Genomic DNA, 20,030 nt, shown 5'->3' on the forward strand with positions numbered 1-20,030 from the left:
ATGAAAGAAGATTGACTTTGTCTGTAATGGAACATGACTATTCTCCAGGTGAAAAAGGCATTAAATAATCCAACCCACAGTGGCACAAAGGATTAGGAAATGTTTTCCACAGAATGCAGAATGTATTTTAGCAGATGTGCAAAGGAGTGATTTTTCCCTGAAACTAAGCCTTTGTTTTGTTTTAGCTTCCTCCCTAAGCCCCATCAACAACCTTAAAACCTCAGCATTACCCTATGCTGTATTTAACAAGTCACAAGAGCTTCCTTTCCTCCAGTACATTTTAAAATCAGTAGCATAAATAAATGTATTATTTTCTCAAAGAGTATGTGAAGGGTCCAAATCAAGGAAATTGATGGTTAATCTGCCTGTTACATGCTGGTTTTGCATTCCATTGTAAAACTGATTTAACCAAAGACAGAAAAAATCATATTTATAATTTGTTTACATAAAACAAGCAAGAGAAAGACAAAACCAGGCAAAACAAAAAAATCTAATTGCTTCCACTACTCTTACTTGTACTGTATCATAAACTGTTTTTTTCAATGTTCTAAAAGTTAATAGCACAATTTCTATTTGTATCAACAATGCAAAATTGAGCCCACAAGCCGTCTTTCTACAAAAAGGAATATTCAGTATTAGACAAGACAATAATAATGTATGCAATTCCCTCTGTCTTCAGTTATATCCTGAAGTGAAAAAACATTAGTGGCACTGAAGTATAAAATACATTTAATAGGCTTTAGTCATTCATTTTGCTTCACTTTTATTTTTCTATCTGCAAAACTTTGCAAGAATTCAAAATGAACTAATGAAGCTTCATGCATTATCTGACTGCCAGGAACATTTATTTCAAAACGTAGCTTTTAAAATTCATACAGGCATCAAACTTTTGTCTCAAATAGCAAGCCCACTTAACACATCATAACTTTAATGCAATTTTAGATCTGTAAAATAAAAACAGAATCAATACAAAAAGAACACTATATAGCATACAGCGACTGTTGATGTAGGTAGGTCTCCATTTGACCTAAATGCTGTCTCTCTAAGAATCAGCTCAGAAACTCTGCAGCAGTGGATGCATTACCATCTATTGTCCATGAATGCATACTTTGTGGCTTAAAGGCTGGATAAACTAAATGAAGTAATGATAGACTTTCATATATTTTCTTCTCTATCTAAAAGATCCTCCTTTATGTTAACACCTGTGGAAATTCCATTTTCATCTGTTATTACTGAAAATTGCCATGTCAATTATTTTCAACTATGAGATCATTTTTTAAGTAAACTACCAAATGTGATCAGAGCAGACAGTGTCTGGCATGGTTATTTACTTCACGCCTCCTAACATCAATAAACTTGGAGAACACTGAATTCGATTTCTTCTGGAGTATATAAACAATCCACAACTAGAAAGAAGGGATAAACAGATTATGGTGACAGTAAGGAATATTCTGGCCAGAAAATTGCAGGGATATTGCATGGTCAAAACCAAGCTGAAAAAAAAAAAAAAAAAAAAAAAAAAAAAAAATGTGAAAGCAGAAAAGCTTTATTTTTTACAGATCTAGGACTTGTCAAATCTGTCCTTAAGAAGCAGAAATATAACTTATTAAAGATAACTATGTTGTTTTGGGTTCTAAAGGAATATTTAGCACCACCATAACAGACCAGATGATTTCAATTGTCACAGCATTTGTCCTCTCATTAATTAGAGAATAAGTTTCCTAAGAGCAGAATCATTAGCCTGGCTCTGACAGCAGGATTTCACTGGCTTTAGGAGCTCTAGTATGTAAGTCAGCAATGTGCACTGCTGCAGACTTTGAGATTCAGAGGCTGCTATACTGAGGTATTATATTCTCTCCCATGAGGGCTGTCGTCTTTCAGAGGAAGTCCAAGGGAAGAAAGAGGAACTTTGTCCTGGATCAGCCTGCTCTAACAGGAAGCTAAGGTTATTTCCATTCCTTCTCTTTGTCTGTCCACTCTAATTAGGCTGGAAGAGCTTCAGGAAAAAGGAATGTATTTTAAAAGAGTTTGCATAGTGCTTCTGACAAGTGCCTCACTTCAACTGAGGACATTTATATGAGAAAAAGTAGCTGACAGAGAACTGATGACCTTTATCTGAGTTTCTTTTCCCAGCGGAGGATTTTAGGGATGTGAACTTTTCAAGCTCCATGGGTCCCTGGCTGTCTAGGCTCATGTTTCCCCATACTTAGTGCCTTGTTTCCACTTTGTTAGAATGAATCATGCAGCCCAGGAAAAGGTCACAGAGCTAAACCCACACCGTGTCCCATGCCTGGCAAAGAAGCCACCCCACTGAGAACTGCTAGAGGGCAATGAATAGTTGGGGGTGGAGTATCTGGGTCTCATGGATCTTAGCACTGCAAACACTTCCAAATTATTTTATAATCCAATTATTGATTTATAATCCAGTATTTTATAATCCAGTTATTGACTAGGTAACACTGTCACCTGCAGTATTTCAAGTTTTTCAGGACCCTGTGCAAGACTGCAGAATGCTGGCATATGGTTATTCCAAACACTCTTCTGCATATGTTTTTCATAATTTATGAAGTTTGGATTATATATTTAAGGCGACCAAAATCATTGTTATTGGCTCACGGATGCCCTCATGTGGCCAGAATAGCCACTTGGTCCACAGTAAAAAAAACAAGAACTTGAAGTATTGAGTGGGGCAAGGACCATGCTTGTTAAAGGTTATGCTTTTATCACAGATCAGGAACTGCAGTTTTGCCCAGATCAGTCTTAACATCAGTAAAATACTGGAGTTTTGTCAGAATGTTCTTAAGTACAATGACACTTTTGAAAACAAAACAAAACAAAACAAACAAAAAAACCTGCCAATATAAATTAAAGTGGGTGCTGAGCAGTAAATACAAACAAATTCAGAACACTGAAATTCCTGAATCAATTATACTTAAGATAAACATCCAACCTTAAAAATAAACTTGATCAGGAGAACTTGCATTATCCTAAATTTTCAAGTACAAACTGAAGCCTCAGAAAATCAAAAGAAAAAAGAATGATTTGGATAAAAGCAAAAATATTAATTCCCTTGAAAGGTAAGTCATTGTATGGTTGTGCATGCATAGTTGAGTACAAATACAATAAATGAGACTGTTCAGGAAAGGGAGTAAGATGTTTGTTGCTCAAAGATGGCAGAGAATCAAACAATTGGATTTTTTTTGGCCTCAGGTCAAATAAGAGAAAAAGGCATAAAGAAAATCTCCTTCCATTTCTAAGTATCCATTTCCCTAAATCTGTAAGTATTGCTTTGCATACTGAAGATGGGATGTGGATCCAGACTGCAGACAGCTAAAGGCAGGGATGTCCCAGGTAAGCCAGGTGTCTGGACATACAAGGGAAAAGTCTAATTGCAAGGATTGTTAGTAAGTATTACACATTTTTTTTTTAAATCATTATCAATTCCCCTGTAGATTTTACTAGACAATAATTTGTATACTTTATCATCCTTCCTTCCTGATGATCTCCAGTATTTCATGATGACTGATCATCATCTGCTCCCTGCTACAATTGGAGGCCAGTCCAGCTGTGTCCATCTCCCTCCATTTTAAGAGACTGAAGTGCATTTGGGGAAAAGGAGACTGTGAACGCATCCACAGAAGGTTTCTGATTTTCTGAGTCTGGGTAGGCTCAGCTTTGGATATAGCTCTGTATACAGCACACACCAACTAACATAAACCCTTTGGTGCAAAAGCCAAGTAAGGGGCAGGACTGGCGTCTTCAGATCTTTTGACTGGCTGACTAAAGACAAAGATTTGAGAAGAGGAGGGAGAAGTATTATAGCATTCCTCACAGGAAAGTGCTTGTGTAGCATAGGGATCCCTAGGTCTTTTTCCTAAATTGCTCTGAAAACTCTTCCCCTAAACACACTTCCAATTCTTGTTCATTATGAAATAATGTCCTGAAGTCCTGAAGGACTGTGAAGTTGTGGTAATCCCCTGAAATAATTCTCATTTAAGGGAGTCAAAGTGCAGCTATGACACCTGGGCATATGTAAATATATATGCGTGTAAACACACATCTAACAACATGATTGTGTTTCTTCCAACTTCATCCATAAATCTGACATTTTTTGCATTATGATGATCACTGTAAGAATGCCCTCAGCTTCAGATCCAGTTCAACACAGGCTTTGCTTGTAGTCTAGGTAGAATAGGAACACATTTTAAATGCATTTCTAATGATGGACCTGATATCTCATAAAAGCTACTACTCAACATTTGCCTTTGCTCTCATCATCTTTAAAGACAAACTGATGGAATGCAAAAGAAACTGCTACTGAGGGCTGTTGAACTCATTAAAATGCTCTTTTTAGTAAGAAGTCCTTGCATCAAGGATGATATGAGCAGTTAGACACATGAAAAAAACACCCGTATTTTTTTTAGCTATTGTTGATAAACAAATATACATTGCGCTTTTAAATTCCTGACATGAACAATATGTTTGTGTCTTCTAGCTGTTCACAGGACATCGAATAACTTATGTGTTCTGTTATCATTTTTGACTGCAGCTATAAAACTGCAAAGACAGCCATCTCAGTCTGAGAAAAAACTCTCTATATTGCATTTCTTGAGCTTTGCTGAATATGCCTATACATGTCTCAGCTAAGCATGTTTCAACCTTGAGCTATATAGAGTTGACATCTGTTTTCTTAGGTGGCTGCACCGCATTTATATGCAACTTCTTGCCCAACCTAAGGTATTTCTGTACTGAATGCAGCATTCAAGGACATTCTAACTACTCAGCTTAGCAACATGGTTATAAAGAATGTTTATATATCTGCATGGGTGTACACTTCAATTATCCCACCTCTGACAATGCGCTGTAGGTGTACAGTGTGAACCTCAACAGGTCACCTGCCTTTCTTATAGAATGTCTCAGGTCCCTCCTCTGTACAGCAATGGTAACGATTACTGGCTCCAGATGTTGCAATAATTAGATATTTAAATGTTCAGGTGTGGCTAAAGGGAACCCATTAGGGATTGTGAAATAATTTTCTTCACCTCTCCCTTTAGCTAGTCAGGAGGATTCATGCTTTGTGGAAACACTGTGTCAGTGAAATGTTAACTAGTCACAGCAGAAACCAAAAGAATACACATCTAGCTAGTGCAAAAAGGAATCTCAATTTAAAATAAATGCACTCATTTTTTGACAGAAAACTGCTCTCTCAGTCAGTTCCCCAGGGCAGATGATCTTGAATGAAATCTCCCAGAACCTCTCTCTACAGGCTTCCTTATTCTTAAATACATTTCATTCATGTATTCTTTCAGTGCCAAAGCCTGAAACATATCCAAAATACATCCGAGTCATGTTGAGCCATCCACCACTAGGACCTGTTTGAACAAAATAAGTCTGGGCCAATACTCCTTGAATTTACACACAGTACTGCAGAACTGTCACTAGTGCATTTGTCATTCAAACCACCGATGAGAAGCAAAGATTTTTTTCTCATTTATGGATTTTTCTGGATTCATTCCATCATCTCAGGCTTATGATGCTGTGAACTACAATGTGACTTAACAGCTCAGTTGCTTTTGCTGGAGAATCGACAGATCAGGTCAAGTCACAAAAGCAACGAGTTAAAAAAGATGGGAACATTTCCAGGCTTCTTGATCAAATCAGGTCTTGGAATCAAGGAATTGTGAACTCCTTAGGCCTTCATATACAGCCACAAATGGAAGAGCACTGCAATTTCAAAAACTCGTCACATGCATGTAATAGATAATGAATCTGCTCCAGGTTCCACATGTGTCAGACCAGGCTGGATGGGGCTCTGATCAACTTGATCTAGTGAGAGGTATCCCGGCCCATGGCGGGTGGGGGTGGGGGTGTGTGTGTGGGGGGGATTTAGATGATCTTTAATGCCCCTTCCAACCCATTCTATGATTCTTTATCAAATAACAGAAATACCAAAAAAAAAAAGCAAAACAAAACCCTAAGAAATCCTTGATCACAATAATGTTTTTTTTTTTGTTGTTGTTTTGTTTTGTTTTGTTTTTGTTTTTGTTTTTGTTTTTGTTTTTGTTTTTTGTTTTTTGTTTTGGATCAATCAGATCACTTCTTTGTACAATGCTGGACTGAAATAACAAGAGATAAACCCAACTTTGGGATGTCATTTTGTGTGGTGATATTGTCTGGAACAAAATTAGAAAAAGGATTGCCAATAAAGCTGTGATTCCATTCTGAGGTTCAGAATAACATTATCATTCATTACAGTCTAACTCTTCTATTTTTGACCAAGAACGTTTTTATTCATTTAACAGGTTTGGGTTTGTCCTGAGCCTTTTGAAAACAATGGCATTCTGAGTATGATCTTTACGCAACATAAAGAGAAAATTAAGTGGAATGATTACAGAAATAAATGGTTTTGCTACTAATCATGTGTAAATGAAAAAACATTTAATTGCAGAGACTTCAGGTGCCTAGAGGGCACGATTCTTTACTATCTATTGAAATCTCTCAAAATGATCCATCTTTTAATAATTTTTATGTAAGCATTGTACTCTACCTAGATTAGACACAACTGTAAATAAAGCTTACTGGAAAACAATGGCCAAACTATATCTGAATTTAATCAGTGTTTTCTCTAACTGATTTCTATCAATATGCCTCCAATGTGTAACACAAGCTTATCAACGTCTGCCTATTACCAACAAGCTTTGAGAGGAAGATTTTAAAAATAACTTGTCTTTCAAATTCTTTTCAGATATTTGATAATGATATGACCTTGTTTTCCAAGAACACCAAACGGTGTTCTCAAAAAGCTCAACAATTTACGGATTTCAAGTAGAGTTCATAACTTCAGAGAATCCAGTGTTTTATTTATATCTTGTATTCTAGGCATTGCAATGTAATCACTTCAGAACACTGTACTCATTCTCTGAGTTTACAACTTCAATAAATGAAGACAATTTCTGACCAGCCTGTACAAGTAAAAATTAATACAAAACCTAAACCATATTTCCAAAAGCTATTTCTGTAGCCTCAAGACTTCAACACTTTGAACTCTGCTGAGTGTATCAACAATACAAAACAAATGTTGATTAGTTTGAAGACTGCCGTGACATTGTATCATGGGAGCCTAATTACTCAATGTAAGTGGAACAGCTGTTCGTTTTCCTCTGTTTCATTGCTTATGTACATACACCCTGTTTCTGAGATCTAATGTGTTTGTGAAAGACAAAATGCAACTCTAGAAGATGGTACCAACAGTTCAAACTGAAAGCTGGTTGAAAATCTGTTTCCAGTTTTTTACATTTATATTTTTATTGAAAGCCCTGTAATCCAGTTTTCTTTCAAAGCTTGGGAAGCTTTGGAAAGATTTTGTGTACTTTTTCAGAGAAGTGGTTCCCAATCATCTAGACAGGTCTCACATGTTAGTGTAAGAACATCACTGTGAAGGTGTGGATGTTGGGCTAATAAGCTTTGCTAAGCCTGTATTACCTTGGTGGGATGCATCAACAGTAGCTCTTAGGGAATAGGAATTTGTCAGGGGCAATCCATTTTAGTGAGAAGTGAAACAGTGACAATTCTCTTGAGTCAGCTTCTGCCACAAGATTGGGAATGATAGGTTTAGTTCAGGAATTAGAGATGCCTCATTAGACCCCAAGATACTTAACATGAATCTGAGCGTGAAACACTATACAGAAGAATGTGATTTTCATACTCTTGAGTGAATGGAGCTGCAGCTGTATGCAGCTGCATAACACCTTGATTCTGTAAACATGAGTATCAAGAAATATTTAGTTGCAGCTTTCTTAGTAAAGTAATTGTCTCTAGAACAGGAAACACTTGAGTTCTTGCTAAACTTACCTTACAGAGGGAATCTACATGAATATATTTCCAAGCTAACAGTATCCTTTCATTTCTAGAAATGAATGCTTTAATAAAATACTGCTTCTATGGCAAGTACAGCTTCTATATCAATCCATTGAAAAATGGATTTAAGTGGGAAAGAAAACAGAAGTGTATTGATTCCTCAACAACTACATATCTATTATCTTATCACAGAAGCACGTAAAATAAAAGGTACGATTTAATTTATTGCATATTGCTCTGAAATGCCTTCATAAAAAAAGTTTCTCAGGTCTCATTATCTTTCCACTTAAAGTGTGCACAGTAAAGAAACAGAAGTTAGTGATATTGTGTAAGTTCAAAGAGCATATAGAAGGCTTTGTTTCAGCCCTTTAGTTCAAATCAAATAATATGCCTTTTTGAATTCTGACAAACCACCCACTTGTGCTATATATATCCTGTATTTACAGAGGGAAGAAGACAAATATGCTAAGAAGACTTTACCCTGTAGCTACCAAATATAGATTGTCAGGAGAGAGAAACCCTACTACAAATCTGGATTGCTTTATGACTGTATGAAAACCTCTGAGCCTTTTTGTAAAATAGATACTTGACATTACTAGTTAAATCACTTAAAATTTTCTGATGATGTGTAACTTTCCACACCTATATTCTCTAGTATTTAGTTGGCTATGATTGACAGTACAATAATACTGTTGGATAAGATTACAACAGTTACTCAAAAAGATTTTAAAAAATAAGGAAAAAAAAATAATAAAACAAGTAAAGCTCTTAACTGTTCCTCCTGGTTCTTTTCATTTCTACTAGCCAACTTTCAGTAGGTCAAACTGGGCTGGCGTAAACCGATTATATCTGACCATAAGATGGTGCTAATGCTACTACATAGGCAATAAAAAAACGCACTGATAAAGCAACAAGCAACCACACAATGTGCTTCTGGATAACATTTTCCTTTTCTCGTGACTTTTACAAAAGGCATTTGCTGATGTCCAATAACAAGAACATGCCAGTTCTTGCACAAGCTTCTGTAACTGCAGAACATCCTGTAGAAAGGGAGCTCAGTGTGGGAAAAGAAAGTGAAAGAAGACCTGTTTTCTGCCTAACAAATCTCATTCGCTCTTGGGATAGCTTGACACCTTGTAAACAATGGTAGAGAGAGATTAATTTAGAGATGATTAATTACATTTTTCCATGTTAATGTACTGTGAAAGTGACTATAGAAATTTGTGAAACAGAAATGATTTCAGTTGTAGATAGAGAAAGGATATCCTTAGTCAAAAGTAGGAAAATCCTCCCTAAAGCACACTCTAGTTCTTAAAGTAAGAATGATACCTTCCCCACTCACTAACAAAAATTAAAGATGTAATTGAAAAGTTCTGAATTTTCACTTTGTGTAGGCATGGTGATCCAACGCATGAGGCAGTACATTAATGCACATGTATACAAGCACACACAGCATACACGTACATGCAATGCATTTTCAATATCTACCTAAATATTCATATTGAAACTCTTGTAACTCTTCTACCCTGCTAGAATTTTCAAAATCAGACAAAGGCAATACTCTGAACTCAAGGCATGTTTCCACCTATGTTTCAAGGTTCTTTTCTAATGTACAAATGCAATGTTGTTTTTTTTTTTTTTTTCCAACTATTTGAACTCTAGAAAAGTATATGCTTCCCTTAAACATTAATTTCACTATTCTGAAAGTTGCAGTTAAAAATCAGCATGAGATAAAGAATTAATTTACATGTAAATGTACTGGAATTTGGCAGTAATACAAACACTGCAAGACAAAGAGAATTTCAGTAACCATAATTACAGGGGTCACAAATAAGCTTTCTAATTAGCTATTGTGTGGGTTGTTTTTTTTTTCAGTGAAGACATCTATTCAATTTTTCTTACAGGCATATTTCTACTTCTTAATGTTTTTCAACACTGCACTCTCTTGACCCCTCTCCCAGCTGAAAACTTGTTTACATCATTTATGTTTTTCACTTCAGCTTTGTGAACACCTACCTGCACAGGTCGACCATCCTCTTGTCCGATCATGTTCCTCCAGTCCTGCAGCGAGCGCTGGAGGCTGTCGAGCCCTGTCTCCCAAAGCCTCACACCACCTCCCATGTCCACACTAACCAAGCCTACTTTGCCCAGCGGTGCCAACAGGGCATCGGCATCTGAGATCTTAGAGAGCCAAGATGTATATGGAGAGAGAGATCCTGAGCTGAAAAACAAGAGCGAGTGTGATTGATCTCGAAGCTGCAATTAAAAATACGATGAACATTTCTTTAGTTGAGGTGGCAATTACATGAAATAGTACCCTCACTCCATGACAGACCCTAACTGAGCCCTGCAGATCTTTTATATGAAAGATTCCACCTACTGAAACTGGGTATGACTGGAAGATACCTATTCACAAAAGCAGTGTAAAAGACCTGGCCAAAAGGGAACACATTGCCTAGTCCACTGCTGTATTTCATCTATCTGAAGAAAGTTAGTCTTTATAAAAAACTACAAGGAACATGAAAAAATTAAAAATGTGTTATAGAAAAATACACAACTAAAAAACATACAGGAAAGAACATGACCTAGGCACTAAGGAAAATATCTCTGCATCAACTTAAACTAATATCTCTCTTTAACAAGAGCTTTAACAAGTGCTTTAATGAGAGATGAAAATTTAAACACTCATTTAAAGGTGGCACAGCTTTATGTGCAGACAATCTTAGCACTGTTATAAACAGTCAACTTGCAGGCAAAAATTTACTGCTGAAATGGGGGTTTAACAGCTACATAACAGGAAAGGAAATTGGTTAAAATAAGGAAAGTAAAGGAAAGATTATCTGCACTTTCTCAGTACTAGTAGTGACACACATAATAACTTGCAACTTCCATTAATTAATACTACAATTCATAATTTAGACGAGCAAGGAAGCGGTTACTTATACACCTCTAAGACTGAAATGATCATGAACTAATTCAGCTGAAGAAGAGTTAGCATTTGAGCAGGATAACTATGCCAGAAGGAGGAAGGGTTTTTTGGTTTTAGCTTAGAATTATTCATCTATATGAAAAGTCACTTTACTTATCAGATCCTAATGGAGTACATTTTTTAAACTGAAATTCTGCTCAGGTTTATTTTGTGATAAGGAGCTTCAACCCTCATACAAGGTTAATGGTCATGATGCTGAAGTTTGGCTTTGCACTTTCCGATAAAGAAAGTCTCAGTGTGAAAAAAGTGTGATTTTCTACTATTTCTGTGTAAATGCCTTGCATTTCTTAATGACTGCATAAGATGCAGGCTTTTATCAATATATGCATAATATATCAGTTATAAAATGGTGAACATTCCTGGAACTGGGAATCTGAAACTTGTGAAACTGAAATTAAAGTTTTCTTAAGGATGGGTGTATTAAGGTTGCTTATAATTTGACTGAAGCCCACTTAGTACACAGAAAGTAGCCATTTTCTGTAGAAGATAAAACTGTCCAGAAATTTTATGTTACATTTAAAATATTTAAATAATTACATCTTTTTAGTTCCCAATTAATTCTACATTTCACAGATAATTAATGAAGCAGAATTAATTTAAAATAGAATCAATTAATGTTGTAACAGACAACATAAAATAGGTAAAATTAAAAAAAAAGTCCTGACATGGTTTTCATGTTTTCTTTAAACATGGACATTTAAGAATGCCCTTTAAAACAAAAAACTTTATTATAGTTGAAAATGACAACTTGTAACCAAAATATAGATTTAAATAACAAAATGTTTGCACATATGCACTATAATAGTGAGAGATAGATATTAAAACTATATAGAAACCATATCTTTTGACTACCTGTATGTATTATACAAGACACTTGTGTACAATGCAAAATAGTTGTGCATGAAAGAATCTGTATGTTCAAAAAGAAGAACTAAAACATGAAAAAGTTCAAGTTATTTTCCAGGTCAACTTTATATTGGACCTTTATTCCTGGTTTCCTGACACCTAGTACTGGATCATTCTGCCTGTTACACCCTAAAGATAAAAAAAAAAAAAAAAAAAAAGAAAAGAAAAGAAAGCTAGAAAGTAGACAACAAAACAAAATGAAAAAGGGTAGGGGATAAACTGAGGGAAGAAGGGTAATAAGCAAAGGGTATGGAATTGAAATCTGGAGATAAAGCTACTTTTCATATTTACTGATGGATTGTCACATTTTCATTGGTATCATGTAAAAAACAATTAAAAAAAAGACAAAAATATGCTGCAATAGTTGCATAATTTTACAAGGTAGGTGTGGATTTCTTTCACCTTTCACATCACAAGAAATATTTGCTTGTTCTGAAGTAATATGGCAGACCAAATTCTGTTTGCTCTTCCTGTAAGGCACAGGCTGCTCTAATCAATAAAATAACATACCTCGGAATAGCAATGTATTTGATTTTCTTTGAGTTAAGATCTGTTACTTCTAAGTATCCAGCAGCTTGTGGAGGAGTGACATCTGAAAACAAACAAATGTTATTTTCCTGCTGCATGATTAACTGGTTATTGCATTTGCATTTAGCAGATTAACTTTAGGCATTTCATTATACAGTACCTGTCAGAAAATGATAAACTTTTACATTCAACATAGGATTATAACTTGCAAACACTGAACCGTGTTACTGTTATGATAGTGAGCATCTAGACAGGCAAATTATGAAAGAACAATGTATTTGTATAGCAAATGTAAAAATTTCACATAAATATAGTCCTACTCACAAAAGCACTAATCAGGCATTACTGCAATCCTTAATTCACTGCTTTTATCTGTCACCGAAGATAATGTCAGCTGTACATCTGACTCAAAAAGCATATTGAAGAACATTTCAAAACATTGTACTTTTAATTCTCACTTGATAATGTCTCAATAATATTAAACTAAATGTTGCTGCCTGAAATTGAATCAGGTAGATTCTCAATATGCAAAGGTTTCATAAGTTCACAGTTAGCAACCCTAGACTATCAAGCATTTACTATTCCATTTATGAGAAAGTTTAATGAATATAGATATTACTATGGTTTCTCTTTCAGAAACTAATGTGTGTTTGTTTTCCTATGTTGGCTCTTGCAAACGTGTGAGTACACTCTGCCTGGGCTCAGAAGTGGCTTCCAGTTAGGAGCTGGCTTTCATCTACCTGTTGCAAATTAAGGAACTGAAGTTTTTCAGAATAGAAACCAGAAGACTGAATTACACTGCATGGCATGGGTACAAAATATTATTGTCACTAGATGAAAGCAAGTCTAGATTTCCTTCTGAAACAACATACTTTTCAGCTCCTTGAAATGAAGGAGAGCTGATGTTACCTGCAGAAGTGTTGGTGCTTGCATACAGTGCACAGAAAGACCAGTAAGATCAGAGATATAAGGGGACCTAACATTCAAATGAGTATAAAGAATAACCCACAGGAGCACATCATGCATATCTACAATACCTATGTATCTACGGTATGCACATTTACAGTAGTTTATCTGCTGAATTTACTCATGTTTTGTCAAAAATTAAATATGAAACACATTCGAAGTAAAGGAAAAAAATCTGATAAAATACTTGTTTGTAGGCCACAAAGCATTCTGTTTTGTCTAGATTTTTTCATGTTTAAAAAATGGTTTCTTTTGGGGTGGCAATGGAGAATAAGATACAATTTAAAAATTCCAGTGAAGATCTAGAACATGTAGATATACTGAACTGGAAAAGGTAGAACTATAGGACAAGAATTAAAGAATAACATTAGAAATTAGAGAGAGAACATAAATCAACCAAATTAAATTACAACAAGATAAAGGATTGCAGAGTAGGAAGCTGAAGAAAAGGTAATTAAATGTTTAAATTCAACACAGGAAAAACTACCCAGGGCCCTAAACTGCAGTCGAAGATCTATGATGAAAAACATACATAGTACATAGATGCTATGATGCTGCCCGAGCACGAGAACAAAACACAGGCTTTATGTTAATATGAACATCAGATCTAAATAAATGCAGTTTGCTCCCCTCCTGATGAATGCAGAGGGAGTAAAATAGTTATGCCCAGCTCATCAAACAAATTGAAATGTAGACACACAAGACCCAGGGATGACAAAGAGGTTAGCACAGATGGGCTATAAGGACAAATTTAAGGAATTAATTATTTTTAATTTTGGTCCCAAAAGAGAAGATTTCAGGAAAAAACAAAACAAAACAAAACATAAAACAAAACAACAACAACAACAACAAAAACATGTACCATAATATCTTGAACATTTTTATAAAGGGAGAAGTATTATGCTGATTGAGTGGAGGTGCCACGAAGTATTCAGATTCATTTGCAGCAAAACAGGCTGGATACTAGGTAAATCCTTTATTATACAAGGAGGGTGAAGCATTGCAATAGACCAGTCAGGAAAGCTTTAGAATCTCTTTCAAAATACGTTTTTAAGATAAATGCTAGAAAAACACTAGTCAAGAAGAGTCTAAACATGTAATATCCTGTTCCTATACAAATAGGTAGGCCAGATGACGTGCTGAGGTTATTCCTGTAATTGTGTGTTGTATTATTTCATTCCAGTTACTGTCACACTAATAGAGATACACACTCAGTAACAGATTGTTATTTTATATTCATATATGGAAAGAGCTGAGAATCCAAGTAAATATTTGCTCTCAAGAAGCCCTCATTTCTATAGCCTTGTTTTTAGAATAAACATTAATTCTTAGTTGTTGGATTCTGCCATGAACTTTTGTCTAAGTTTACATTTTGTGGCCATACGTCTATTTGGCAGTCTTTGGGGAAATTATTACTTGTTATGGTTTCTTTTCAAACATAACAATTACCCTAGTTTACTGTTCCGATAAAACATAAAGGAAATGATTTCTTTGCTTGTTATTCCTAGAACAGTTTTGGTAATACAGACTGGAGTGCACCAGAATTGGGCTGAGTACTTTGAATTATTAATAGAAATGGAAGGCTGTGTGCCAGAACTGACCAGTTGTCCAAGAACATGAGAAAGAAAGCCTGACAGAGAAGCAAGCTGAAGCCAGAATACAGAACAACTTCTCAGAGGCAACATTAATGCAAGAACTTCAAGGGACTGCCACATGCTCAATTTTGTGTGAGAGGATGCCTTTGCCTCACTGTGTCATCTCCTATGAAAAGATACAGAGGTCTATGAACAAATTCTTACCCAACTTGTGTAGGTAAATAACCATAGGTTTCCAAAGCAGAAACAACAGCACAGAAGAATCACTGAATGTCCAGAGTTCTCCCAGTGAATTGTGTGGCACAATTCAGGAATAAGCAACACAGAATCTCCAAGGGTCCCATGCTGTATGTTAAGCAGCTACTGGTAGCAGTTAAATGTATGCTCAATTAAATATTCTGTCAACCAGTGAGAAGCAAACTCCGGAAGAAACAGTAGCCCTGCAGAGGAGGCTGCAAATATTGGATATCAAATGGTCACAGTAAGGACTAGTACCTAATAATCTCACCTTCCAAGAGAGTACATGAATGCACATCTCTTTCCGGTTACCCTTTTTTTCTTGGAAAGATTTTGGATTCATGCTGCAACAATGGCAATCCTAGGTCCCTCCAACCTAGTGTCCTGACTCTAAGCATAGCTAGATGCTTGAAAAGAGTAAGAACACTGGGAAAGCATACACAGGTTATTTTCCTCAAGTCACCAACCAGTTCCAATTCTGGGGCTTCTTGAGCTGGATGTGGTGTCTCTTTTTTTATTTCTTTGTATTTAGTAACATTCCATGAGTTTTTCTATGGATCCATGTTTCAGCATTCACAATATCCTTTGGCAAATGGTTTCACAGGTTGGTTCCCTACTCTGTGAAGAACCATCTCTTTTTGTTTGCTTTGATGAAGTTTCTACTACTTTCACTGGTTGCCTGCTAACTCTGGTACCAAGTGTAAAAATTATTAATTTGTCCACATCTCCATGCCATACATGGTCTTGTAGAACTCCACCATATGCCACTTTATTGTCTTGTCCCAAAATTCAGGAGATTTGGCTGATACAATTTTGGTCATCTTTGCTGCCCTTTTCTGAACTTTTTCCATTTCAGGTATCACCCATCTTGAGATGGATGACCAAAACTGTACACAATTAAGGATGTATGGATTTACACAACAGTGCAAGGATTTTTTTTTTTTTCCCATCTGTTCCTCCTCTAGTAATTCTTAGTCTTTTATTTGCTTTTTTTGACTGCTATTGAGATTTGAACTATTTTAATAAAAATATCATAACTCCAAAATCATGCTCCTGAGATGAAACGATCTGCTCATTTCACATGTAATGATCAGCCCATCATTTTAGATGTAGAATTTAGACTTCTTTTCTTCCTTCATGTACATCATACTTATCTACACTGAATTTCATCTGCCATTTTTATTGCATAGTCAGCATTGCATGTCCTGTAATCCTCCATGGTGAATCCTTTGTTCTGTGAATAATAACCAGTATCATCAGCAAACATTGTCACCTCATTGTTCATTCATTTTTCCATTTTTCTTTTTCTTTTTTTTCTTTTTTTTCATGACTACACTGAGCAGCACAGGTCTCTGTAGGACTCCATATATAGCTCCCTTTCCACTAGAAAAAATGACCATTAACTGATAAATGGAAAATGTCTGAAACCTTAAAAAAAGGTGATGGAGTAGAATACCTAGAGCCTTGCTCGGACCTAATTTAATCATATCAGTAAGGTCATATTAAACATGATTCAGTTAAGATCAATTTTGGTAATTCATAAATTCAAACATGATTTATAAAAGAAAAATCAATGATAATGATCTTCAAGATGGCCTTGAATCTTTCAATTCAAATTGCCATAAAGCGCTTCACTACCTATAATTTATTAAAATGTCTATAAGTTTAAAGGCATCAATCACTATTCATGAGCATATATCACACCACAGTTGAGTAAAAAAACTTAACATCTTATTCAGCTGATATACATGAAATTGTTCAGCCACACAGAAGCCAACTGTCAGACAGAGAACTTGTTCAGTTCATTCATATCCAGTCTTCAAAAAGGATGTCCTCTGTTTTTTAATTATATTAATCTAGTGTTACAAAATGCTAATATAAGACAGCAACTTAAAAGACTTTTACAAATAATGGTGTCAATTATAGCTTCACATTTGGAAACACTGAATCTCTCTCTCAACCTCCAATTAATAAACTAATTGAACAAAAGCTCAGAAGATTTAACTCCTGAAATTTTATACCATCCACATCAGTTTTTATTGTTGTTGTTTTTACATGTGAAGGCCTGAAAATAAATGACCCAGTCTGATCCCTCCGTAGTTTATAAAGTGTGATGAGATTAGTTCCAAGATTGTCATATAACTAACATTTGAAGTAAATTCTAAAGTTTTTAAAAGCTAGCCTTTTCTTTGCAAATGTAGGTAACTTTAATTTTCTGTCGTGTTTATATCTTTGTATTTGCTTCTTTAGGCAAAGACTAAAAGACTTCAACTTTGCTTCTTTAGAACTTCTGGAGCTTAGATATACAAAGAAAGACCATTGGAAGCGAAGTTGGGTGAGATGGGTGGACTACAGAAATGCTGTTTGCCATTGGAGGGTGAAAATTTGTACAGACAAAGCTCAATTAGGGTTGAAGCTGGGCATTATTGTGGGGAACAATAAAAAAGGCTTTTCAAAATATGTTAACAGCAAAAGGAGGACAAGAGATTACATTGGTCCATTATTTAATGAGGATGCTCACCACATAAATAGGGACACAGACAAAGCAGAAGCATTTAATGCTTTCTTTGCCTCTGTCTTCAATATTGATGATGGCCCCTGGGACTCCCAGAACCCTGAGCTGAAGGACCATGACTGTGGAAACAATAAACTCCCAGTTAACTCTGAACTTGTGCAGGATTTGCTGCTCCATCTGGATGTAAACATCTATGGGGTCCAATGGGATTCATCCCAGGGTACTCAAACAGCTGGCTGATGTCATCACAAGACCTCTCTCAATTCTTTTTCAACAGTTTAGGGAATCTGGAGAGATCTCTGTCAACTGGAAGCTGGCAGATATTGTCCCAGTTTTCAAGAAGGGCAAGAAAGAAGACCCTGGTAATTACAGGCATGTCAGTCTCACTTCAGTGCCTGATAAAATTATGGAAAAGATTATTTTGGGAGCTATCGAGAAACACTTGAAAGACAATGCCGTCATCGGTCCCTGCCAACACAGGTTCATGGGGAGAAAGCCCTGATTAATGAAATTTATTTCATTTTGTGACACGGTTACCCACCTAGTTGATCAAAGGATACCAGCTGATGAAATCTTTCTGGGTTTCAGTAGAGCTTTCAATACAGTTTCTCACAGTCCTTATGGACAAAATGTCCATCATACAGCTAGACAAATACATAATACAATGGTAGAACAATCAGCTGACAGGTCAAGTTCAAAGGGTTACAGTAAATGTGGTCATAGCAGGCTTGTAGCCAGTCATTAGTGGGGTTCTGCAGGGCTCCATTTTGGGTCCAGTTCTTTTCAGTGTTTTCATAAATGACCTGGAGGCAGGACTCAGAGTTACACTAAGAAAGTTTATACTAAGTAAGGACATGCAGAGAAATCTTGAAATATCAGAGGGATGGCAAATCTCCAACTGCATGAAATTTAAGAACAAGTGCCAGGTTCTGCACCTGGAAGGGGCAACCTGGGACATACATGCAGACTGGGGGATGAGAAGCTGAAGAGAAGCCCCATGGAAAGGGATCTGGAGTTTCTGATTGTTGGCAAGATGAACATGAGTAAACAGTGTGCCCTGGCAGCCAGGAGGGTCAACCATACTCTGGGGTGCACCAAGCACAGCATTGCTAACTGGTCTAGGGAAGGAATTGTTCTGCTCTGCTCTGCGCTGGTGCGGCCTTCACCTTGAGTGTTGTGTGAGGTTTTGGGTGTCACAATGTAGGAAGGATATAAAACTATTAAAGAGTGTCCAAAGGAGGGCAACAAAGATAATGAAGAGTCTGGAGGGCAAGATGTGTGAGGAGCAGCTGAAGTCACTTGGATTGTTCTGCCTAAGAAGAGGAGGCTGAGGGGAGGCCTCATGGCAGCCTGCTGCTCCCTCACGAGGGGAGTGGAGGGGCAGGGGCTGAGATCTGCTCTCTGGTGACCAGTGAGAGAACCTGAGGGAACAGCATGAAGATGCTTCAGGGGAGGTTCAGATTAGGAAAAGGTTCTTTACTGAAAGGGCAGTCAGGCACTGGAACAGGCTCCCCAGGGAAGTGGTCACGGCATCAAGCCTGCTGGAGTTCAGGATGCCTTTGGACAATGATCTCAGAAATATGGTTTGATTTTTGGGTGGTCTTGTGGGGCGCCAGGAGTTGGAGTTGATGATCCTTGTGTATCCCTTCCAACTTGGGATATTCTATGATTCTATGATTCAAATAAATGTTTGCAGACAGTTACTTTTCTACTCTTTTAAAACAATAAATAAAAGGGTTTCTCTACACAGGGAAGTTAATCTTTGTTAAGTGGGAGCAGATATATTAGATCATTTATTTTGGAAAAGTGAGTTAATTTGGAATAAAGCATTTATTCTGGGACAGAGAGTTCACATAGTACAAAGCAGGAATAACTTCTTACACTGATGTATTCAAAAAATCTGCCCTTCTACCATATAGAAATGGTTTGGGGGTTTCTCTTTTGATAGTGATTTTCCCTTGCAGACCTTTGCAAAATTCATGAATGCTGTTACTTAGCACTAATCAGCACATATTTAGTTATTGGCTGAAGAAGCTAAAGATACAATGATAACAGAAAACTTGGTGTGGCAGCACAAAACAGTATGAAAGTCTGTACTCTATACCTGTCTTATTAGTGATGGCTTTGCTATATGTGAATGTTGCTCATTGACTTGTACACAAGAAGTAAAAAAAATGGGTCTCTTCAGTTTGGAGAGAAGGTAGGTGTGACTGCAGTTTACAGTCATGTAGGTGATGTTCAAGATGAATGCAGAATTGTTATTCACCCAACCCTGCCATGCTAGAATGAGAGGCACTTGATAAACCTTGTTAGGAGACCGGCTCATGACACAGAGTAGTGAACTTGCGAACTTGCTGTGGAGACACACAAGTTTAAAAAGGGACCAGACAAATTTGTGCACAACAGGTCCATAAAAGAAGATTTAGAGGGTAAGGCA

The 20,030-nt window shown here is 36.4% G+C and overlaps 1 protein-coding gene across 1 annotated transcript in view; it reads right to left on the minus strand.

Moving 5' to 3' along the window:
* The window catches only part of VWA8 (von Willebrand factor A domain containing 8), a 187,576-nt gene that overhangs the window by 32,749 nt on the left and 134,797 nt on the right, over positions 1 to 20,030 (minus strand). Inside the window, exons 36-37 of the mRNA XM_035322136.1 lie at positions 12,263 to 12,344; positions 9,874 to 10,078 (exon numbers count right to left, since the gene is read on the minus strand). Coding sequence (XP_035178027.1) covers positions 9,874 to 10,078; positions 12,263 to 12,344 — 287 coding nt within the window. The remainder of the gene's footprint in view (positions 1 to 9,873; positions 10,079 to 12,262; positions 12,345 to 20,030) is intronic.

The sequence above is a fragment of the Oxyura jamaicensis genome, chromosome 1 (assembly GCF_011077185.1).
Source record: "Oxyura jamaicensis isolate SHBP4307 breed ruddy duck chromosome 1, BPBGC_Ojam_1.0, whole genome shotgun sequence".
NCBI lineage: Eukaryota > Metazoa > Chordata > Aves > Anseriformes > Anatidae > Oxyura > Oxyura jamaicensis.